Source organism: Myotis davidii, unplaced genomic scaffold, assembly GCF_000327345.1.
Source record: "Myotis davidii unplaced genomic scaffold, ASM32734v1 scaffold1203, whole genome shotgun sequence".
In the NCBI taxonomy this organism is placed as follows: Eukaryota; Metazoa; Chordata; class Mammalia; order Chiroptera; family Vespertilionidae; genus Myotis; species Myotis davidii.
The window spans coordinates 205,887-229,269 of NW_006294353.1; the positions used below are offsets into that span (position 1 = coordinate 205,887).

At 49.0% G+C, this 23,383-nt stretch overlaps 1 protein-coding gene across 8 annotated transcripts in view; it reads right to left on the reverse strand.

Moving 5' to 3' along the window:
• Positions 1 to 23,383, reverse strand: part of MYO9B (myosin IXB) — an 83,768-nt gene that overhangs the window by 50,605 nt on the left and 9,780 nt on the right. For all 8 annotated transcript variants that reach the window (XM_006768431.2, XM_006768427.2, XM_015567003.1 and 5 more), the window contains exon 2: positions 6,019 to 6,113. In XM_006768431.2, coding sequence (XP_006768494.1) covers positions 6,019 to 6,113 — 95 coding nt within the window. The remainder of the gene's footprint in view (positions 1 to 6,018; positions 6,114 to 23,383) is intronic.

Here is a 23,383-nt window from a genome sequence, read left to right on the forward strand (position 1 = left end):
CCCTTGGTTGCAGTCTCCTCCCCAGGCTGGGCCCTGGTCAGGGCTTGTGCAGGAGGCAACCAAACGATATGTTTCTTGTGACATCAATGTTTCTGTCTTTCTCTCTCTCTTCCACCACTCTCCCTAAAAATCAACGGAAAAATATCCTCGGGTGAGGATTAACAAAAAAAAAATTAAAAAAAAGGAACTTGGGCCAGCCACTTCTCCCCAGACCAGATCACAGAAGCCCAGTGGCATCATGGGGAACCCTCCTCCAGGGAGGCAGGACTGGAGTGACTGCCCTGTGAGCTTGGATGTTTCAGGAAGCTCTCCCCTGCTTCCACCAGCTCCCTAGCAATTAAATGTTTCTCCAATTCATAATCTACATATAAGATGATAACAAATTCATTTTTCTATTCTTTTTACAGCTTAATTGAATAAATGGTACACAAAGGGTACAATGTGATAAGTTTTTTAAAAAATATATTTTATTGATTTTTTACAGAGAGGAAGGGAGAGGGATAGAGAGTCAGAAACATCGATGAGAAAGAAACATTGATCAGCCACCTCCTGCACACTCCCTACTGGGGATGTGCCCGCAACCAAGGTACATGACCTTGACCGGAATTGAACCTGGGACCCTCCAGTCCGCAGGCCGATGCTCCATCCACTGAGTCAAACCGGTTAGGGCACAATGTGATAAGCTTTGACTGGGTCCTTTATTTATTTATTTTAAATCTCCCCGCAAAGGTATGTTTTTCTTACTTTTTTATTTTATAGAGAGAGGAGTGGGGCGGCAGGGGGGGAGTGAGTGGGAAAGAAACATCAATGTGAGAGAAACATCAATTGTATGTGCTTGCAAGCTAGGTATGTGCCCTGACCAGGAATCAAACCCACAACCAGGGTTTGATTTTTTTAAAAATTTTTAAAAATTTTTTTTTGTTAATCCTAACCTGAGGATATTTTTCCATTGATTTTTAGGGAGAGTGGTGGAAGAGAGAGGGAAAGACGCTCCAACCAACCGAGCCACCGGGCCAGGGCCCATATCATGTTAAAGCAGCTTTATTAAGAGTAATCGATGCACAATGAACCTAACCGTTTGACTGCTAAGGAGCGCTATCGCGCTCTTCTTATTTAAAACAAATTTATGTAAACAATTGGTATTTTTTAATTTTTGTTGTTGCAAAGCAATACAAGTGAGTTTATTGTATAAAAAGTGTTTTACATTTTTTCCCATACACACGCAATTAGTGCCGCAGTTTTGGCACATGTCTGAAAAAATACGTCAGCAGCCAAACGGTTAAAGTGTGCCCTTTGATGAGCTGTGACAAATGCAAACACCCATGAAACCCACCACCATGATCAAGATAGTGAACACATCCACCACCCAGAAAAATTTTCTTGGCCCCTGTATCATTCCTCCCCACTCCTCATCCCCAAGCAGCCACCGACCAGCCCTACTTTAGATTAGTTTGGATTTTCTAGAATTTTAAAGAAATAGAATCATTCAGTATGTATACTGTGTCTGCCTTCTCTCACTCAGCCCAGTGATTCTGAGGCTGATTCACATTGTAGCATGCAGCATTCATTCCTCCTTATGGCTGAATAATATTTTACATATGTGGACACACCACATTTTGTTAGCCATCTGATGGACATCTGATGGACATGGATCCATGAGGCTATGTGGGTGCCGTGGCAGGGACCGGGCACCTCTGCAGCCACACTATCAGCACTAAGAGTAGTGATGGCAAACGTTCCAGGCACTGTTTCATAGGATTTAACACACTGACTCCTCCCATCCCTTCGAGGTGGGCACTGGGGCTCCTGTTAATGAATGAGGTACTAAAATTGGAGAGGCTACACGCTGTTGGGGACCCCACAGGAGGGAGGTGGCCCAGCAGGGACCTGAGCCTGGCATGGGCCCTGCTGCCTCCACACCCACTGGGGTCGGAGGGGCCTGTCTCTTACGGGATCCACTATTACCAAGTAAGGGAGCCGGGCGGGTATGGGGGCCAACTTCACCCGAGCCCGTCCTAATTACAGGAGAGGCAGCCGGGGCCCCGGGGGTGGCAGGGCCGGGCCCCTGGTCCATCACTTGCTGGGTCAGCTGGCCTGTCCCTCCAGGATGGCAGTCGTCTGTGTGCGGCCTTGAACAACACACGCCTACTCCATGCACGAGTGGGTTTCCAAGGGCATGGCCTGTGTTCTCTCTTCTTCCAAACCCTCGTTTTCTTCTATCCCTGCCCCTGGCTGGTAACTATTCTGGTGAGCAGCAGTTTGTTTTCCTGGCACGGGAGGCTGCTCTGGTTCCAGAATCAGACGACTGTTGGAATTTCAACCTGTGGCCAATTTCCGGGACTGTGTCAGCAGATGGGGGAGAATGGCAACCCCTCCCAGAAGCGAGCTGTCATTTCATTGACAACAGCCTCTTCCTTCTTGTTTTTTTTTGTTAATCCTCACTGGAGGCTATTTTTCCATTGATTTTTAGAGAGAGTGGAAGAGAGAAACATCGATGTGAGAGAAACACATTGATTGGTTGCCTCCTGCACGCACCTTGACCAGCAGGGTTGGTGAGGAGCCTGCAATTAAGATACATGCTCTTGACTGAAATTGAACCCAGGACCTCTGTCCGCAGGCTGGCGCTCTGTCCACTAAGCCAAACCCGATAGGGCAGCCTCTTTCTTCTGATCGTCTTGGAGACCCAGGTACCTATGGCGGTGAGTAGGTAGCCAGGAATCCCCCGGCACTGAGGCCTTGAACCCACAGGAAGGCTAGGCCTTACAAACTGGAGAACTGGGGGGAGGCTTGGATTGACCTTGACCCTTAGCCTCGGCAGGAAATGGCATCAAGAAGTGTCACCTGCCCAAAAGCAGAACAAGGTCTGCGACCGATCCTTGTGAGCAGCTCCCTGGACGGGAAGTACACCTCCCTCCTCAGAGTGTGGGCAGGCCATGGTCGTGGGCCAGGAGGGGACTTCCTTTCCTGAATTCAAGACCACAGATATGACTCTCCAAAGCTAGTCTATGAGACCGGCTACTCAGGGCCACTGGCCCGAGCTTGATGGGTGCCTGCAGTGGCTGGGCTCTTTGGTTATGGCCAACCCTTGCTGGGTCACATGGTAGCCCCCAGAAGATACACGTATACGCTTGGAACCTGTGACTGGAATCTTATTTGGAAAAAGTCTTTGCAGATGCAATCAAGTGAAGGATCTCAAGGTAAGATTATCCAGGATTATCTCCATGGGTACTAAACCCAATGACAAATGTCTGTCCGAAAAGACAGAAGAGGACACACAGACACCGAGGGGAAGGCTGTGTGAAGATGGAGACAGAGACTGGAGTGATGCAGGCACAAGCCAAGGAAGCCGGGGGCCGCCAGAAGCTGCAAGAGGCAGAGAGGATCCTCTCCGACAGCCTCCAGAGGAGGCGGGGCCCTGCCAGACACCTTGATTTCAGACTTCTGGCCTCCGGAACCAAGAGAGAAGAAATTCTTGTTGATGTAAGCCACCGGTTTGTGGTGCTTTGTTACCGCAACCACAGGTCACCAAATGGAGACCATGCGAAGGAGAGAGCTAGGGGGCAGGTGGGGGAAAACAGTGCCACTGGGAGCAAAGGCTCTGGCGTCCAGCCTAAGGCCTGTAGAGCCAGCCCAGGACCCAGGCAAACATGAGGCAGCCTGTCGGCACGTCTGCTTTCCCCAAGGGAGCCCCTGTAACTGTACAATTAGTATGTGTCTATGTTTTCTGCCCATTCAGATACTCTGGCAAATGTGCAAGAAAAAACCCCTTTAAATCAGGAGTGAGGGTCTTTGTGGAGAAAAGGTGAGGACTGTGGAGCAAGTGGGTGGCTCCAGAAGTCTCTGATTAATTGGGGCACATACCCTGTGGGTAGTGGTGGTGCCCATGAAGGTGCCAAGCTGGAGCCCAGCAGTGCTCAGGGAGGGACCTTTGCACGGCTTGGGAGGGGATCTGAGGAGGTGGGAAGAATCACCAGCTGCTGAGCACCCCTGAGGACTGGGGAGCAGAGTAGACCATTTATTGAGGGCCTCTCATCCACACCACTCTGTCAGAGCTTGGGCAGCAGGAAAAAGGAAAGAAACCAGGGGCTGAAGGATTAGCAACAATATTAGATTTTTAAAAATATATATTTTTATTGATTTCAGAGAGGAAGTGAGAGGGAGAGAAAGATAGAAATATCAATGATGAGAGAGAAGCACTGATCGGCTGCCTCCTGCACACCCCACACTGGGGATAGAGCCTGCAACCTGGACATGTGCTCTGACCGGGAACCGAACCGTGACTTCCTTGTCTATAGGTCAACGCTCAACCACTGAGCCATGCCAGCCGGACTCCTATTACATTTTCAGTATGAACATTGATTGGAATGATCACCAGTCAGGTAGACTAACAGGAGAACCTAGATTGAAATCCCGCCCCAGTCCCCGCCACATTTGAGGGCCACTCTTCTCCTGAAGTGCTGGTGCCTTTGCTCGGCCTCCAGGAGCCTAGTGCTCAGGTCTCCCCACCTCTAACATCCAGGGCTTCTCACCCTGCTGTTTAGAGCAGCGGTTGCCAACTGGTGGTCCATGAGGTCCGCAAGGTTGACGACCGCTGGTTTAGAGCATCACCTGAAATCTTTCCACTGTCACCACAGACCCTCACACCAGATTTTGATGTGGAGGAGGATTCCAGGCAATGGACTGTGCTGAACTGGCTCTTTTTCTTTTACTTTGAAATAGTTTTACTGGCTCATAAAATCTTTGCATATAAAAACAACCCCAACCCTGGCCAGTGTGTTCAGTGGTTAGAGCACTGGCCTGCAAACCGAAGGGTTGTGGGTTCGACTCCCTGTCAAGGGCACATTCCTGGGTTGCAGGTTCCATCCATGGCCTGGTTTGGGCACATTCTAGAGGCAAACAATTGATGTTTCTCTCTCACATCAATGTTTCTTTCTTCTCTCTCTTTCTCTCTCTCTCTCTCTCTCTCTGCTTCATCCTCCAGTGAGGATTAGACAAACAAACAAAAAAACCAACCCCAAAACACTACACAGTATTAAATCACAATTAAATTTTGTTTAACAATGGAAACTATACAGAATATACATTTTTAATTTTTTAAAAAATATATTCTTATTGATTTCAGAGAGGAAGGGAGAGGGAGAGATAGGAGCATCAATGATGAGAGAGAATCATGGATGGGCTGCATCTTGCATATCCCCTACTGGGATGGAGCCCGCAACCCAGGCCTGTGCCCTAACAGGGAATTGAATAGTGACCTTCTGGTTCATAGGTTAATGCTGATGCTATGGCTTAAAAACTATAACAAAATATGTAATTCTTTATAACATTAATTCATTACACAATGCTGCCAGATAGTTTCATAGGCATAACCAGTGCCCAGAGCACAAGTAAGCACAATTTCAGTGTTACATTTAGTTGAAGTAACTATGTCCCCACCTAAAGAACTCACATTTCTGGCACAAAATGTTGGTCTATTTTAACTTCCACCAGGCAAACAATTTCACAATCCAGTTACTGCCTACCCATTCATCCATCCATCCATCCATCCATCCACCCTTCTCTGAACAACTGCCTCATTTTGCTATCCAAGATCACATATACTTCTGGCTAAAGAGACACATTTGGCAAGTGCCAGAATCCACAGTGACTCTGCCTACGGCATCCCAGACCGACTGAATTAGAAACCTCATCAATACCAAGAAACAGGTTGGTCTGTCCTTGCCTGTTCTTGGCAAACCCCACCACACTAGTACCTACAGTTCATTGCACTTACTCCCTTGGTGCCTGAACCCACACTCAATGCCCTGGGGCCGACAGGGTCAGTTACCAAAGTGCTACCCTCCCACACCTTCACTTCCCACCTTGACCAATGCTCAGATCTTCACATCAAGGACTTAAAATCTCACTGGCTTCCTGTGGGATTCACAAATGTAGCTCTTGGGCTGGCTCCCCGCTGCTGGGTTGCCCAGGATCCCACACTAAGGCTGAAGTGCACAGTACAAGTGGCTGTCAACTCACCCTCTCACGATGCCACTCTCTAGGTAGTTGACCTGGATGAATTTTCCAAATCGACTCGAATTGTTGTTGTGGGCTGTTTTGGCGTTTCCAAAAGCCTGCGAGGAAAACAAAAATAAGTTTTCAGGTGGTGAGGATGAAGTTCCTACAGGCCTCAGGCTGGAGCCGCAGAGCTCCCTCTGGGCATCGCGGACACCTGCGTGTTGGAAGTCACTCAGTGGCCCAGGTGACAGCTAGAGAACAAAGTTGTGCGGTCCAGGTGCGCTCCAATGTACTCACCCGTTATCTCCATGTTTGGATTGTGGGAGAAGCTAAAGATTTAAGTGTCGGACGTTAAAAATTACAATCATTGGAATTCTTTCCCAGTCATAATTGTTCAGACAGCATACTCCAGTCTGCTGCATGTTTTTGTATTGCCTACAGGCAAGAGTGGTTTTCACATTTGTAAATGGCTTTAAAAACAACCCAAAGAAGAGTAGTGTTTTCTGACATGCGAAAATTCTATTCACGACTCAGTGCCCATAAATGAGGTTTTCCTGGCACGCAGTCAGCCTATTCATTAACGGATTGTCCGCGGCTGCTTCTGAGCTGCGAAGGCAGGGTGGCTGAGATAGAGACCATCTGGCCTGCAAAGCCAAAAACATTTACTGTCTGGCTCCTTCCAGAAGGAATCTGCCAGGCCCTGGTAAGATATGAGCTCTGGGCTCCAGGAGGGCACCAGGCTGGATGTGAGGGAGCAGGGGTGAGGACAGGTCCCACCCTGGAGGGATCCAGCAATTCTGTGGGATGACAAGCAGTTCACAGCAAGTTTTTAAAAATTGGGGTAAAATTGACACAACATAAAACTAACCGTTTTCAAGTGAAGAATTCAGTGGCATTTAGGACATGCAGAATGTTGTACAGGATGCAGAATGTTGTCACCTCTACCTAGTTCTAGAACATTCACCACCCTCAAAGGAAATCCCATCAGGAGTCACTCCCCATAATTCCTCTCCTCATCCCTGGCAACCTCTAATCTGCTTTCTGTCTCCACTAAGTGGGGCATACCCTCTGTGGTCTTTTGTGTCTGTTTTCACTCAGCATGATGTTTTTGGGGTTCTCCCAGGTTGTGGCATAAATCAGGGCTGCATTCCCAAAATAAAGAGGAAAGTATGCATAGTGCACGGAGCCTGCAATCCAGTGGGGTCCCCCTGGAGCCTCCCATGGGACCACCACCCATATAACAAATAGGAACATACCCTCCCCCCTGCCTAGGTTCCCAGACTGCCCCCTTCCCACACGGGACCCACTGTCCCCCGAGGGGTAAACAGACACAGAGAGGACATGATAGAGCCTTGAGGGAACACAGGGTAGGGAAGATGCTTGGGAGTGGGGTTCACTGTTTCAGGGAGAGGGAGGCTGGCAGAGGTGGGGCTGGGGAAGGGATAATGATGGGGGTAACACCCCAGAGTCAGATGGGGTAAGCTTGGTGGCAGTGAGAAGGGTGTCAAACTGACAATATTCCCATTTGAGGAGGCTGAGCTGTATGGGGAGCTGACTGTGGGCAAGGGCGGCAGGGAGAAGAGGGCAAGGCCACTGCAAGGTCTGCTGGTGGGGCAGGTGGTCAAGGGCAGGGTGGGGAGAGGCAGCCAGACTTGCAGGCTCACAGAACAAGGAGATGTGCTGACATGGAGAGGAGACTGGATTTTCTTGAAGGCCTCATTCTGCAAGGGATGGATGCAGGTGGATTATCGATCGGAGCTCCTAATGGGGCAGCCTGAGGCAGAAAGCCCATAAAAAAGCATCTGTGGGAAGGCCTAGCACATTTCCTTGGAGAATGGCTCCATTCAGCACAGCTTGAGGCAGGACGGGAGACCAGTCATGCTCCTGGCTGATGGGGTCACAGGATGAGCGATTTCCTGCCCCAATGCTCCAGGAGCTCCAGACCTGGGCAACAGACTTCCCTGTAAAACCCGAGTCAACAGCCAAGTAAGTCATCAAGTAGGAGAGTGACAATGAAAGGGAGGCCCCAGAGAAGTGACCTGGCCCCATACTTTGAAGGGGGGTGGCTCAGGGTGGGGTGCTTTGGGGGGGCTCCAGTGGCCTTTCCAAGTGCAACCCAGCCTGAGAAGGCGCTTTCCTGAGTCAGACAGCAGCCACAGAGCCCAACCCACTTCTTCACAATCGCTATCTCAGGGTTCATCACCGGGTGGGTTTTGACAAAATCTTTGGTGGGACTGATTACACACTGGGGCTTGTCACCAGGTCCTGACGCATGTGACCAAGCTGTTGGCCAGCAGCTGTGCACCAGCCCTGGGTCTGCCCTTCTCTCCCAAGTGTCTGGAACCTAGCGGGCTCCTGACCTGGGCACTGCTGACACTTAGGCCCTCCTGGGCACTGTCGGATATTGAGCAGTGCCCCTGGTTTCTACCTGCTAGATATCAGTGCATATAGGACAACCAAAAATGCCCCCAGAGGTGGCTGAGTCACCCAGGCTGAGCAGCACTGCTACACACAGATGCAAGTACAAGGGGTTTGCACGGCCAGGTGGTCTGAGCCTCACTGGACTCCCCCCCCGCTCCCGGTTATGAGGGCCCCCACGTCTGCTGTAGTGCTGAGGGCTCCTCTGGGGAAGAAAACTGTCTTTCTAGGTTTACTCTCCAGTTTCGCCTAAGTTCAGACTTAGAACTATGTTTGTTGTTTCGGGCAAAGCCTGTGGGTCCTCAAGGCACCGCTCCTGGAAATGCAGACAGCGGCTCTATCTCCTTCCATTCCAGCCTTACCAGAGCCTGCGGGGTGGCATCTGAGCTGAGAACAGGCCTGCTCTGTGTTAAAATGAACTCCTATGGGTGAGCCTGCAGAGTCCTGCCTGTCCTAACTACAAGCAGATGGCGAAGCAGTGCCCAGTCCCGCGTGGGCTCCTTCCTGGAGCAACGGGCCTCTCTCTCTGCCGGGATCCTGTCAGCACCCAGGTCCAGGGCCTGCCACCAGGCAGCCCAGACATGCACATTCGCACCCTGAAGAGCCACAGTGGTTCTTTTTGAACGTGGGACAAGTCATCGTGGCGATTTCTAAGGAAACAGCCAGGCCTGGCATCCTGGGGACAAGAGGGAACGTTTTGGGGATGTGGGGCCCGCTTGCTCTCTGGTTCTGCAATTACCAGTGCGGGGCCTGGGTGACTTCATGCGTCTGGTATGTGGTCTCAGCACACTGCGACTTTTCAAAGCCGATCTAAAAATATCCGGTTGGTGCTATTATACATCCGAGGAGGAGGAAACAACGCTGGCCTGGCCTTCGAGGGGAGCTATTGTGTGGCTGCTCCTGGGCTGGCCAGGAGCACTTGCAGGGATGGCCTCCACGCACCAGAGCGGCTGGTGTGCCTGGTGGGTCATGTGAGACTGGGGGTGGACAGGAGGGAGGAAGCGGGAATCGGGTGCCAACAGTGATGCGATGTAATCTGGCCTTGGGTCTGGGGAGGCCACATGCTTATGCCATTGCCCACCAGGCCAGAAAACCCGACCCGCCCTGGATTTTGCAGGAAAGGTCTGGGCATTCTTGCAAACACATTTTCCCCTTTTATAACATAAAACACACATTTCTAATACAAGCATACACTTTGGGAAAAATATGTAGAGCTACACTAAAAGTTTACCGCACAGAAGAAAAAACATAACGAGATAACCCTATAATTCAACCTTGCACTCCGGTCATGGTTTAACGCACTGTCCTCTGGCAGGGCAGAGCAGGCCAGGACCCGGGGGGCACTGTGTGCTGGACAGGTGGTTCCCACTCTGCCAGAGATGCTGACAACAGGGCAGGGGCTGTCTGGTGGTCTTCCAACTGCCCCTGTCTCTGAGGTTCTTCTTTTGAGTCAAAAAAGTTTTTAAAGCTGGAGACATTCATGATTGAGCATCCTACCTAGCCAGAAATTTCTAGAACGTGCATATTCTATGTAAACAGGATGGCTCTTTTCTCGGTTGGGATGCATGATAAATATTTTAAGAAGAATGGTGATGATGTACAGATAATGTATTGTAGAAGTGTGCACCTGAAACCTGTATGCTATTATTAACCAATGTCACCCCAATAAATTCAATTGAAAAAAAAATGATAACATCATACAATGACTATGGTATGTACTGGCCCCACCTCAGGCTCACTGTGGGCTTTTCTCCTCTAAGACACACACAGACGCGCCATTCCCATTTTAGATGAGGAAACTGAGGTGCAGAGGTCAGCCAACCTCCCTGAAGTCTGAGAGCAGGTGGTTGATGTGGCCCCGGGCTCCCATTCCCAGATTATGCCCGGCCTGTCCGACTCTCAGTACCTGAGGCCTGGGCTCCTTCTTCAGACCCATTCTTAGTGCCTGGAGTCGGGCAAACTGGCCTAGGACTTTTCAGGGTGCCTGTCCACCCTGGCCCAATCCCTCTGAGTTCATACCTGGCCTCTGGCGCATCCAACCCAAAAACGGAACAAGCCTTGAATCAGATCGCATTAGGCAAATAACGTTTTGTTTTCTGATGTCAGAACCCAGAGCCCTGTGGAATGAGCTAAAAAGGCAACCTCAATCGCCCATCTCCCATGTTGACAGGTGAGCCCTGGGTCAGGGATTCCTGGAGAGAAGGTTCCCTAGCCTGGCCATCGGAACAAGCCTTGAATCAGATCGCATTAGGCAAATAACGTTTTGTTTTCAGATGTCAGAACCCAGAGCCCTGTGGAATGAGCTAAAAAGGCAACCTCAATCGCCCATCTCCCATGTTGACAGGTGAGCCCTGGGTCAGGATTTCCTGGAGAGAAGTTCCCTAGCCTGGCCATGCATGGTGGTCCTTCCAGCCAGGCTGACATGGCCAACCCTGGCATAACATCATCTCCAGATTTACTTACACTCATCCTTTCTCGGAGGAAACTTGTGACTTGGTCTAGGTTGTGGGGTTCGCTGTCTCTGTTTTCCTGATCTTCCAGCCACAGGGACCTCACTTCCCAAGAGTTTATGGTTCATATGCATTCATTCATTCACGTGATAACAACTGATTGACCACCTGTTGTGTGCCTGGCACTATTCTAGCCTCAGAGACTTCACCTACCCTGAGAGTCTCTGACAGGCCCTGGTGGTCCATTTTGGCCAAGACTGGAAGCCCTCTCAGCCCACTCGGTCGCCTGCCACCTCCTGTGGCCTCGATGCTACCTCCTTCTCCAATGCCACCTCTGGGTGAAGCCTCTGTTTCCCCCTCAGACCATGAGCCACAGAGGACTTCAAGATTTCTTGTGTCTGGTCAGGGCCAGGCACTGAGTTGAAAGAGTGACTGATGTTGCCAGGAGAGGCTGAGATTGGGAGAGAACATTGGCAAATATTAGGCCACCATGGATCATAAAGATGGGGCTGATGGAGAGAGCGAGATCGTCCGCCACTTCCTGGCCGCCCAGTCCAGCCGGGTGGGGAAGAGAACGAGACACCCAGCAGCAACTGCAAGCTGGGGTTGGCATGTGGCCCCATTGCTTGGAACCCAAGTAATTATTCTCCCAAGTGTCCCCATGTTCCTGGTGCCTTTCTACATAAAGGAGTGCGTGGCCCAAGCCCTCTGACAGGCGGTGCCCCTCTGGGGACATGGACCATAGTCAGACCCGGGAGAGGAGGCCTGAGAGGTGTCCTACGGCTGTGCCAGGCCTGCATGGAGCAAGGGGCCGTGTGGGTAATGTCCCTGCCCAGGTGGCCCGCGATCCAAGGACACGGGAGGATCTGCTCCACCTTGTCTGCTGGGTAAATAGCCCTAGGACATCGAGTCAGGGCTGGGGTTTTCCTGCGTGGAAATGCCGGGAAATAACCCCTGGCCTTCCTGGGAGGGCTGGAGGGATAAGGCTACTGTCCGCTGTGTTAACTGGGACCAACTGGTTTCGGATTCCTCTCCTGTAAAATTAGGGAGAAAACCCCTGCCTCCCAGGGGAAGGATGAAATGACTTTGTGAATCAGGGGCGGCAAACTTGTTCGATGAAGGGCCAAGTAATAAATATTTGGGCTCTGTTGCAACAGCTCAACTCTGCTGTTGGAGGGTGAAGCAACCACATACGATCTGTACACAGCGGATGTGGAGGATGCCCTCCTGAAGCGGGGGGTGGGGGGTGTGGAGACAATGACTTCTGGGGGGGAGGGGGGTCCTGACAAATGACAGCCAGCCAGTTGTTTCTATTTGGCCGGTGAGGTAAGAGTGACTTTTGACATTTTAAATACTTGGAAAAAAAAACCAAAAGAAGAATATTCTATGACTCGTGTAAATATGAAATTCAGCTTTCAGTGTCCACGAGTAAGGTTTTGTGGGCATACAGCCACGTCTGCTTACACATGGTCTGCGTCTGCTTTTGACTAAAGAGCGCAGTTGAGTCGTCATTGTGTCAGAGACTGTTCCGGTAGAGCTGAAAATACTGACCCTCAAACGGGCTGTTTACAGAAAAATTAGGCCCCCTCTCCCCATGGGGCCAGAGCAGTGCTGGGGCTGGGAGAGAAGTCGCTGACACTCAGACACATGATGGGTGAGCATGCGAGGGCGTGAGTGTCACACAGGCTGACTGGTCTCCCCCGGGGCATAGCTGGAGCACTGAGAAGAAGCCAGAGATCGCCAGAGAAGCCTGCTCCCTGGGAACTGGAGGGGACAGGCGGTGGGGAAGTGAGAAACACAGCTGATGGGCTTTCCACAGAGCTGGCGCAGAGGGAGCACTGGGTTTAGGAGGGGGTGGCCTGTTCCAGGAAGGGAAGATGCCGGGTAAGGACAAGGAAGTGGGGCAGGAAGTGGAGGAGTCTCCCCCAACCTCATGGCTCCCCGACTCATAGATGAATAAATGGAGGCTCTCCAGGGCCTGGCTGACACCCAGCCTCTGGCCTGGTTCTGTTCTCTTCCGGTTGCCCATGGGGCTTGGGGCACTTAGCGGGCTCTTGACAGCCAGTGGCTAACTGGATGGACAGACGAATGGATGAACAGACAGATGGGTTGCAGGCATGTGGAGGGAGCCAAGTAATGATGGGACATGATGCTCACCCACCTAGTGCTCCCAGTTTATTACAGGTTCTGTCAGAATCGAGATTAGTACCAACTATCAGACACAGACATAGACAGAAACATTGAAAACACAGACAGAGAGGACTCCTGGGGCAAAGACCAGACCCTTTAAATAGGCAGACATCTACCAAGGGGCAAAGTTTTAAGACAAACTGTGCCAGAGTGGGGGTTGGGAGGGAGGTGGAGCAGGGGAATCTTAAAAAAAAAAATAAAAGAAGAAAAAGAAACCAATTATAAAACAAGTTGCTGCATCTCATATTTCCCTAAATTTTGGTTTAGGTTATAATGAAACCATGTGCTTGAATCATAGAAGGAATTAGACACAGATCTAGCTTTGAGTGGGGAAAGGGTCCTGCTTGCTTCTTACTGTATCAAAAATATTTAAGGAATGCATAAAAATCCTTGAGGGCTCATCCATTGCACACCCATATCATTCTCTTTTGGGTTTGTTTGGTGCTTTTTCTCAGGTTTTTGAGTTGCAAAATTAATATACGTACTTTCACTTATTCATATTTATGGATATTATAGCTATGAAATGCCCTCTTATTGCTCCTTTAAATACATCCTGTGGTTTCTAATAATAATGTGTTTGGTTTTTTAAAAAAAGTGTTTTTATTGATTTCAGAGAGAAGGGAGAGGGAGAGATAGAAATATCAATGATGAGAGAGAATCATTGATCAGCTGCCTCCTGCATGCCCCCTAATGGGGATCGAGCCTGCAACCTGGGCATGTGCCCTGACCAGGAATCAAACCTGTGACTTCCTGGTTCATAGGTGAATGCTCTGAGCCACTCCAGTCAGGCTAATAATATTATTTTTGTCACTGACTTTTAGGAAATCTATAATTTTGATTTGTAGATCCCCTTTCATGCAAGAATTATTAACTGAACTTTATTTTTTCTTTTTAAAAAAATTTCCACGTGGAAGGGCCTTTAAAAACATCAATTTCTAGTTTTATCACATTAAGAATGTTGCTTGTAATATTTCTACTTTTGGAAGTTCTAGATACTTTCTCTGTGACCTTATAAGGAATGGATTTTGTGAATATTCCACGATTTATTCTCATATGAGAGTGGAGGGTTTGTAATATGGCCACATAATCTGTCTTAAGCACATGGTTTGGCCATCTTACATTCTTGCCTTTTGCTGTCTACTCAACCAGCCTGTGCTATACAGAGTGCAGCAAAAGTAGGCTTACAGTCATGAGTACATGAAACAGAGTTTATTCTTGTATTATTACTTATTAATTATTGTTATTTTACCCTCCCCTGTATGTTTGTACCTGTTTCTCCTGGTATCTTTTATAATTTCCACTTTGTAAAGACAATAGTTATGTTGTTTGATGCATATACACTGAGTGGCCAGATTATTATGACCACCTGACGTTTGTAGGCAAATTAGCTATAATTTCGCTCTGTAGTTGCTAGAGGGCCAGACCATTATAAATAGGGAAGCAGTTTGTTTACCACGACAGTAGAAGGGATTTTTTTTTTTCTGATGATATGGGTAAACAAAGCAATTTAACAGCCTTTGAACGTGGGATGGATATATATATGTGTATACACACACACACACACACACACACACAATATTGACAAATATTATACCTGGAGTATAAATTGAGGCTTTTGGCACTGTGACAAAGAAGATTCATAAATGTAAAGTTCAGAGGCCCAATTTCTACCTTCTCCAAGTCAAAATTATAGCCCTGCTACTTGTTTCTACCTGCCTATTCCACCTGTGCCTATCCCTTTATTTTTAGCTTCTGGAACCACTTTAGTTTAGGTGTGCCCTGTTCATAAGGCATGGAGTTGAAGCTTGCTTTCTGAGCCAAGCTGAATATCCTCTCCTTTAATAGGCGGGTTGAGCCCATTTAAACTTAGCAGCACATGGACTCATTCCTTCCATCATTAGCTCTCTGCCCTCTCTGCTGCTGAGTGTGGCTGAGTGACTGGAGGCTGGAGCAATTCTCCAGGCCATTTTGGATGACTTCTTAAAATCCTGCACCCTTTGCAAGACTTTCAAACCTCACTTTGCAACTAACTGATTTGCATCCAAGAGAGAGGACCCACCGGTTTTGGTGGATGGACAGGAATAAGCCATGTTTAGGCTGAGCCAAGACGGGAGTGAGTGAAGAGCTCATTCTGTAAGTGGGTGGCTCATTATGGAATCTTTCCTCTTAGGATGACGTTTGCTTCCCTAAATAATTCCTACACTGCAGGGACTCCAGTGCTGATAATGAGAAAAACAAGGCCTTCTGGTACATTAATAAAAGAATTTGGCAATGTAGCAGGATACAAAATCAACACCCAAAAATTGATGGCTTTAAATATATATATTTTATTGATTTCAGAGAGGAAAGGAGAGGGAGAGCGAGATAAGAGACATCAATGATGAGAGAGAATCATTGATTGGCTGCCTCCTGCATGACCCTTACTGGGGATCGAGCCCAAAACTTGCGCATGTGCCCTTGACCAGAATCGAACCTGGGAACATTCCATCTGGAGGCTGACACTCTATCTACTGAGCCAAACCGGTTAGGGCAATCAGTGGCTTTTTAATACACCAATAATGAATTCTCAGAAAGAGAAACTAAACAAACAATCCCATTTACCATTGCAACAAAAAATTAAGATACTTCATGGATTGGTAGAATTAATATCATTAAAATGTCCATACTACCCAAAGCAATCTACACATTCAATGCAACCCCTATTAAAATACCAATGGCATATTTCACAGATCTAGAACAGATACTCCAAAAATTTATATGGAACCAAAAAAGACCCCAAATAGCTGAAGCAATCTTGAGAGAGAACAAAAAAATTGCACGGATCACAATACCAGATATCAAGTTATATTACAAGACAAATGGGACTACATCAAAATTAAAAGCTTCTGCACAGCAAAAGAAACCATCAACAAAAGGAAAAGGGAGCCTACTGTATGGGAGAACATATCTGGCAATGATACATCTGATAAATATATGAGGAATTCATGCAACTTAACAAAAGGAAGACAAACAATCCTATTAAAAAGTGGGCAAAGGAACTAACTAGACACTTCTCCAAAGCGGACATACAGATGGCCAAGAGATATATGAAAAGATGTTCAAAGTCACTGATCATTAGAGAGATGGAAATTAAAACAACAACGAGGTATCACTTCACATCTGTCTGAATGGCTACCATCAACAAATGACAAGTGCTGGTGAGGATGTGGAGAAAAGGGAACCCTAGTACACTGATGGAGGGAATGCAGACTGGTGCAGCCATTATAATAAACAGTATGGAGTTTCCTCAAAAAGTTAAATATGGAATAGCCATTTGACCCGGTGATCCCACTTCTAAGGAATATATCATATCCTAAGAAACCCAAAGCACCAATCAGAAAGAATGTATGCCCACCTGTGTTCATAGCAGCACAATTTACAATAGCTAAGATCTGGAAACAGCCCAAGTGTCCAGTAGGTGAGTGGATTAAAAAGCTGTGGTACACCCTGACCGGTTTGGCTCAGTGGATAGAGCGTCGGCCTGCAGACTGAAAGGTCCCAGGTTCGATTCCAGTCAAGGGCATGTACCTTGGTTGTGGGCGCATCCCCAGTAGGGAGTGTGCAGGAGGCAGCTGATCGATGTTTCTCTCTCATTGATGTTTCTAGCTCTCTATCCCTCTCCCTTCCTCTCTGTAAAAAATCAATAAAATATATTAAAAAAAAAAAAGCTGTGGTACAATTATACCATGGAATGCTATGCAGCAGTAAAAAAGAAGGATATCTTACCCCTTGAAACAGCATGGAGGGACCTGGAGAGTATTATGCTAAGTGAAAGAAGACGGTCAGAAAGACAAGCATCACATGATCTCACTCAGATGTAGAATCTCATGAACAAAATAGACTGATGAACAAAACAGATTCAGAGACATAGAAGCATGGGACAGACTATGGAATCTCAGAGGGAAGGCGGGGGCGTGTGAGATCAACAAAAGAACTTGCATGCATGTATGCATAACCCATGGTCATAGACAATAGTGTGGTGAAGGCCATGCGTGGGGGTGGGGGGCGTGGCTAGAAGAGATCAATGGGGGAGGGGGACATAGGTAATATTTTCAACAATAAAGATTAAAAAAAAAAAGGTTGAGAATCAAGTGGAGGCTGTGGGGGCTTATTAAAATACAGTCTTGACCCCCGCCCCAGACTTGTAGAATTTCTGGAAATGCCGAGAAATCTAAATTCTTAAACCAGAGATAGAGGAGGTTCTTGTGATTCCTGGAAGGGTGTAAACTATTGCTCTAAGGTGTATTATGGGTGTGAAGTCTCTTTGGGGAGAAATAAGGCACAAGGATGTCTACTTACACCACTCCCTCCTCCTTGAACATCTGAAGTGCGGGTCAAGATAGTCAGAGGCTGGGCAAGCCAAGAGCTTTGTTCTTGGCATACTTAGTTTAATCCGACGCTTTCCTAATGCTTAGCCCTGAGATGGGAAACTTTCGTACTCCAGGGCTTCACCAAGATCAGCTGCTTCCCGCTTGCACCCCGATCCCAGGCAGGTCTAATCCCCATCGGCCGCGCGATGGCCTTGTTCTGCCAAGCACAGTAAGGCGAAGGGCTGAGGGAGGAGAAACCAGGTCTCCGTGATGATGCAGAAACAGGCACAGGAGAATAAATCATTGCTGAGAGCTTGCCTCTTGGCTTTGCCTCCTCCCAGCCCCGAGAAGCAAGGGTTTGTCGGCTCATTAGGGAGGCAGGGAAACTGAGGTCGGAGGCTGAGCTCTCTGCAAGGGACTGCACTGCCTCCTAATGAGGGCCCGGTCAGCAAACTGGTGCTCTGGACACCACCCCGGCCGCAGGACGCTATCACCTGTACACATCAGGAGGGCCTTGTGGCCAGAACGCAGCCGGCGGTAGAAAACATTTCAGAGGAAGAAGCAACAGGATATGGTGACAGCGAGGAAAGACCAAAGACGGCTGGAGATGGCGCTGGTGACTGAAATGGGGAAGCAGCAGAAGGCAAAGGTGCGCTAGGTTAGAGTTCAGTTTGCCATGACCTCACCTGTCTGAGATTCGCTTTACACACCTCACTGAGGCAGTGAGAGCTTGTCTAAGCTGGGGGTCCTCAAACCTGTTGAACAAATCAGGCTTGACGCCTTTTTTTTTTTTAAAAAATAAACTTTTTAGATTTACAGGGAAGTTATAAGAATATTACAGCAAATGCCTATATAACCAACATTTAGTTTCTCCTGTTGTTAACATGATAATGGTGCATTTGTCACGATTTATAAACCACTATTGATTGATATGTTATTATTAACTAAGTCTACATTTTATTTATTTGAATGTCCTCAGTTTTCTCCTTGCTTTTGAGACCTTAACAGGTTTTTAATTTTTTAAATATTTTATTTATTTAATTAGTTGTAGAACCTCACCTGAGAATATTTTTCCATTGATTTTTAGAAAGAGTATAAGGGAAGGGGAGAGACTAAGAAAGAGAAACATCTATGTGAGAGAGACACACCGATTGGTTGCCTCCTGCAAGTACCCCGACAAGGGAGGGGAATGGAGCCTGTAACAGAGGTACATGCCCTGGACCAGTATCGAACCTGGGACCCTTCAGTCTGCGGTCTGACGCTCTATCCATCGACCCACATCTGCTAGGGCAAGTCCTGGGCAGTTTTGAGGACAGTCAGGTATTTTGTAGAATGTCTGTCAATTTGGGTCTGTCTGATATTTCTTCCCACTGCCTGTTTTGTAAATGAAGTTTTATAGCACACAGCCCCACCCATTCACCACATACTGGTACAGTCTATGGCTGCTTTTGCTCTACAATGCAGAGTGCGTGGATAGAGAGCTGAGTGGTCCTAAAATCCAGAAATACTAATTATGTAGCTCTTAAGAGAAAGTTTGCATATCCCTGGGCTAAGCTACTCTGCAAGAGATTCAACTTAAAATGTTTAATATATACCTAAAGAGTGACCACTGCAAACCACTCTAGCTAACTTTATCCCTCATCTTTCTGTCTCTATTGATTTACCTTTTCTGGACATTTCACATAGAAGGGACCCTCGAATACATGACCTTCTGGCTTCTTTCATTCAATGAGTAATCTCCACTGTAGCCACTCTGCTTTGAAAAGGGGCAGTAGGAGCAGCAACAGCTTGTTTGCCCTGTGGGTTGCTCCATCTTCCGTGGGTCAGGGAGCCATGGCTGGTGCCCAGGAAGACTTGATCCAAAGCCATGTGATAACCCCAATCAATGGTTGGGATAAAGTGCCCCTGGCCACCTCTTTTACGGGTGGATGCAATTTTCTGACTTTCTTTTTTTTTTTTTTAAATATATTTTATTGATTTTTTACAGAGAGGAAGGGAGCGAGATAGAGTTAGAAACATCGATGAGAGAGAAACATCGATCAGCTGCCTCTTGCACATCTCCTACTGGGGATGTGACCGCAACCCAGGTACATGCCCTTGACAGGAATCGAACCCGGGACCCTTCAGTCCGCAGGCCGACGCTCTATCCACTGAGCCAAACCGGTTTCGGCCTGACTTTCTTTTTTTGTTGTTGTTAATCCTTACCCGAGGATATTTTTCCATTGATTTTTAGAGAGCGGAAGAGAAGGAGAGAAACACAGAGAGAAAAACATCAGTGTGAAAGAGACACATTGACTGGTTGCCTCCTGCAGACGCTCTGACCAGGGCTGGGGATCGAGCCTGCAACCAAGGTACATGCCCTTAACCGGAATTGAACTCGGGACCCTTCAGTCTGTGGTCTGACGCTCTGTCCACTGAGCAAACTGGTCAGGGCCAATTCTCTGACTTCCATCCTTTGCCTCTTTGGAGAGCCCCTCCCCAGTGTCCACCATTCTCTTTATGGGGCAGCCCTGGAACGGACATGGAAGCCTACCCACACATAGGAGGACTGCCCTGGGATCCCCACAAGGTGTCCCCCTCCCTTGGTGTCACTGTGACCTCATCTCAGCACTCACTCAGCTGACACCCGGGGCTGCTGAGCTAGAAGAGCTTGGCCCCTCAGAGCATAAGGGTAGAGTGGCAGGAGCCACACTGTGTGCTAGCTCTGCAGGCCACAGGACATCCCAGATTTCTCCCAGCAGGCCTCAGGGCAGGACTTAGCTAGATGACAAAGGCAAGAATATTCCAGACTAAGGGTATAGCACATGCACAAAAGCCCCGGGCAGGAAGGATCAGGGGGCAGAGCAGAGAGGTTGACTTGCTACAGGTCACACAAAATACTGGAAGCTGAGCTGGGCTGCCTGGTCCGACTCTGACTTCCTGGCAGGGGGCAGCTCTTGGCCCTGAGGTCCTGCAGGTGGTAAACTGCACTGGGAGGTGCAGGGTCATGTGCTGAGGGTAAAGAACCAGTGCAGGCACTTTGGCCGGATTGGAGATCTCCCCTCAGGGACTGTATGTGCTTGTCATCTCTCACCCCTCCCCACAATCTCACCGAGTAGCTCTGTCCAGGTTATGGGATCTACATGGCTCCCTGTCCAGAGCCCTAGGCCAGATTTTCAACTGCACATCCTAAAGGCGCCTAAACTAGAGCAAGTTTCTCAACCTTGTCACCGCTGGCATTTTGGGCCTGGATCATTATTTGCGGATGGGGGTGCCGTGTACTATAGGATATTGATTAGAGTTCCTGGCCTCTGCCCACTAGATGCCAGTCTCCAGATGTTGCCAAACATCCCCGGGGGTAGAATTACCCCTGGCTGAGAACTGAGCCTTAGATTCAGTTAAAAGTGGCTTCTCTGGAGATCCCCATGTGGCCAGGAAGGGCTAAATGGGACTCTAAATTCTCAAAGGTTGCTGTGACTCACTCTGCCAAAAAGGGGTGATAACATCTAGTCTTTCCCCAGGAGCCCGCCCCACCTGACCACTGGCAAGTGGGGCCACTCTCTCCTCCACTCAGGAGCAGCTGGTCAGCAGCCACAAACCAGGGTCACAGGGCTGGGCAGGTGACTGTGAGCCTCAGACCTGCCCCTTGGCCTTTCCTAAGGACAGGTCACCTCTGGAGGCCTCAGGTAACCAGTGTCTTGATGGGCAGCTGATTGACACAGAAGAAAACTTCAAAGGGCAGCTCCAGTGGCTCTGGGGACAGGGCACTAGAGCCACTACATCCTGGATAATAGCTAGGAAAGAAATGGGCTACCAGAGCCTGTGGTTGCTCGATGCCCGGCCATGTTCCTGCCTCAAACAGTGAGGCAGATACAGCCAATAGATAGACAGACTCCCCCCGGCCCAGCCCTGGTGCAGCAAAGCATCCAGAACATTTGGAAAGGGCAGTGGCTGTGGAAGGGATGTTCTGGGCCCGAGCGATGCTTCACCTTTTAATCAACTCTTCCTGCAAATTCCAAGGAGGCCTTTCTGGGTGCCTAAAATATACCCCATAATTTCACTCTTAGATGCAGCATTCCCAAAAATATAACTTCCCCCTTTGTCTAAAATAGCCTTAGATCACTGCAGAGCGTCAAGACTCTGTGTTTTTGCACAGCAGGACAGAGAGGCAGCCTCAAAGCTCTGAGGGCACAGGAGAGGCAGGAAGCGCTGTGGCCTTTTGGATGGCCACCTATCCCTGGTGCTCCCAGAAGCCCTCGACACCCCAGTCCTCCAAGTACTCCCCCACGGATACCCTCTCATCCTTCTGCACTCCCTCCCTCTCTGGTGCAGCCCCACTTTTCAGCTAGGCAGTCTCCCAGCAGTCTGTCGTGCTGTCTGTTCCCTACTTCTGATACAGGTGGCTCCTAAAGCTGCTCCCGGTTTTCTTCATTTTGGGACATCCTTGTGGTAAGACTGAAATACCCATGCCTACTAGTTTGTATTAGGCACTGGGGATGGGAATGCTGCCACGTCCACTGGGGGCCATGAGAAGTTTGTCCTCATGTTCCGTTCTCTGGCTGAATAATTCCCCTCCTCTACCCAGTCCCACCCCCCAGCTGTGAGCTCCTGAACATCCTCATGGTCTTACGTCTAACACCCGAAATGCCAACTTTCTTGGAGGGTGCCATGACTCTGGGCACACATTTCTGGCCTGGTCCTGTCAGCCCCAGTCCTGTTAGCATCAGCCTCTCCTAGCAGCTCATGGTGTCCTCATCCCGTTGTGCCCCCGGCAGACTAAGTTGCCCCAGAGTAAGGATCCAGGTGGCCTCAGGGCCCAGGGTGCAGCTGGAAACCCTCAGAGGGCCTTCCATGAGGGTGCAAGATGGCGATGAGCCCCCACACAGTCGCTGCCACCCTCAGCCAGAGTTGTAAAAATTCTCTGTGCCTGTGGGACACAGCTAGTGAGTCCCACATCGGGCCGAAAGGCGAAGCCCATCCTGCCAGGATCTTAGGGGACTTCTATATCCCAGTCCTCCTTTGTAGTCTGTCCAAAACTGCTTTAAGACCCTATGATCCTGATACCAACTCCAAGGGTAGTTATTTCCTCCACACCAAGCAGTTCTCTGACACCAGCTGGGTGTCCTACAATTCAACCTAATACTGATACTATCTACCTGGAGACAGGGTCAACCTCACAGGTAAGGGCTCAGCTCCACAAGACTGCCTCCCACATCACCTCCAGATGCCAGCTGCATGTCTAAGTTGTAAGCTGTGCTTCTGACCAACTGGCTATAAATTGAGGTTCCCATGACCCTCTCCTTGGATTCTATTAACTTGCTGAAGCAGGTCACAGGACTCAGGAAACCAGTTTACTTACTAGATCACCAGTTTATTATAAAAGGACTAGAGGCCCGGTGCATGAAAATTGATGCACTCGAGGGAGGGGGGTCCCTCAACCCAGCTGGTGCCCTCTAGCAGTCTGGGACCCTTTGGGGGATGTCCACCTGCTGGCTTAGGCCTGCTCCCCCAAGGGATCGGGCCTAAGCTCGTAGTCAGACATCCCTCTGGGAGCCCTCAGGGGATGTCCGATTAACGGCTTAGGCCCGCCATTAGTCAGACATCCTTAGCGCTGCTGCGGAGACCGGAGAGGCTCCTGCCACTGCCACTGTGCTGGCCAGCCATGAGCTGGCTTCTGGCTGGGTGCCCCCCCCACCCCCCACCCCCGTTGAAGCACAATGACCACCAGGGAGCAGCTCCTGTGTTGAGCGTCTGCCCCCTGGTGGTCAGTGCGCATCATAGCGAGTGGTCGTTCTGCCATTAGGGTCAACTTGCATATTACCCTTTTATTATATAGGATACAACGCAGTAAGAGCCAGATGGAAGAGATGCACAGGGCAAGGTATGGGGAAGGGGCAAGGAGCTTCCATGTCCTCTCTGGGCATGTCACCCTCCCAGAACCTCCACGTGTTCACCAAGACAGGAGCTCTCTGAACTCCCTCCTTTGGGTTCTTATGGAGG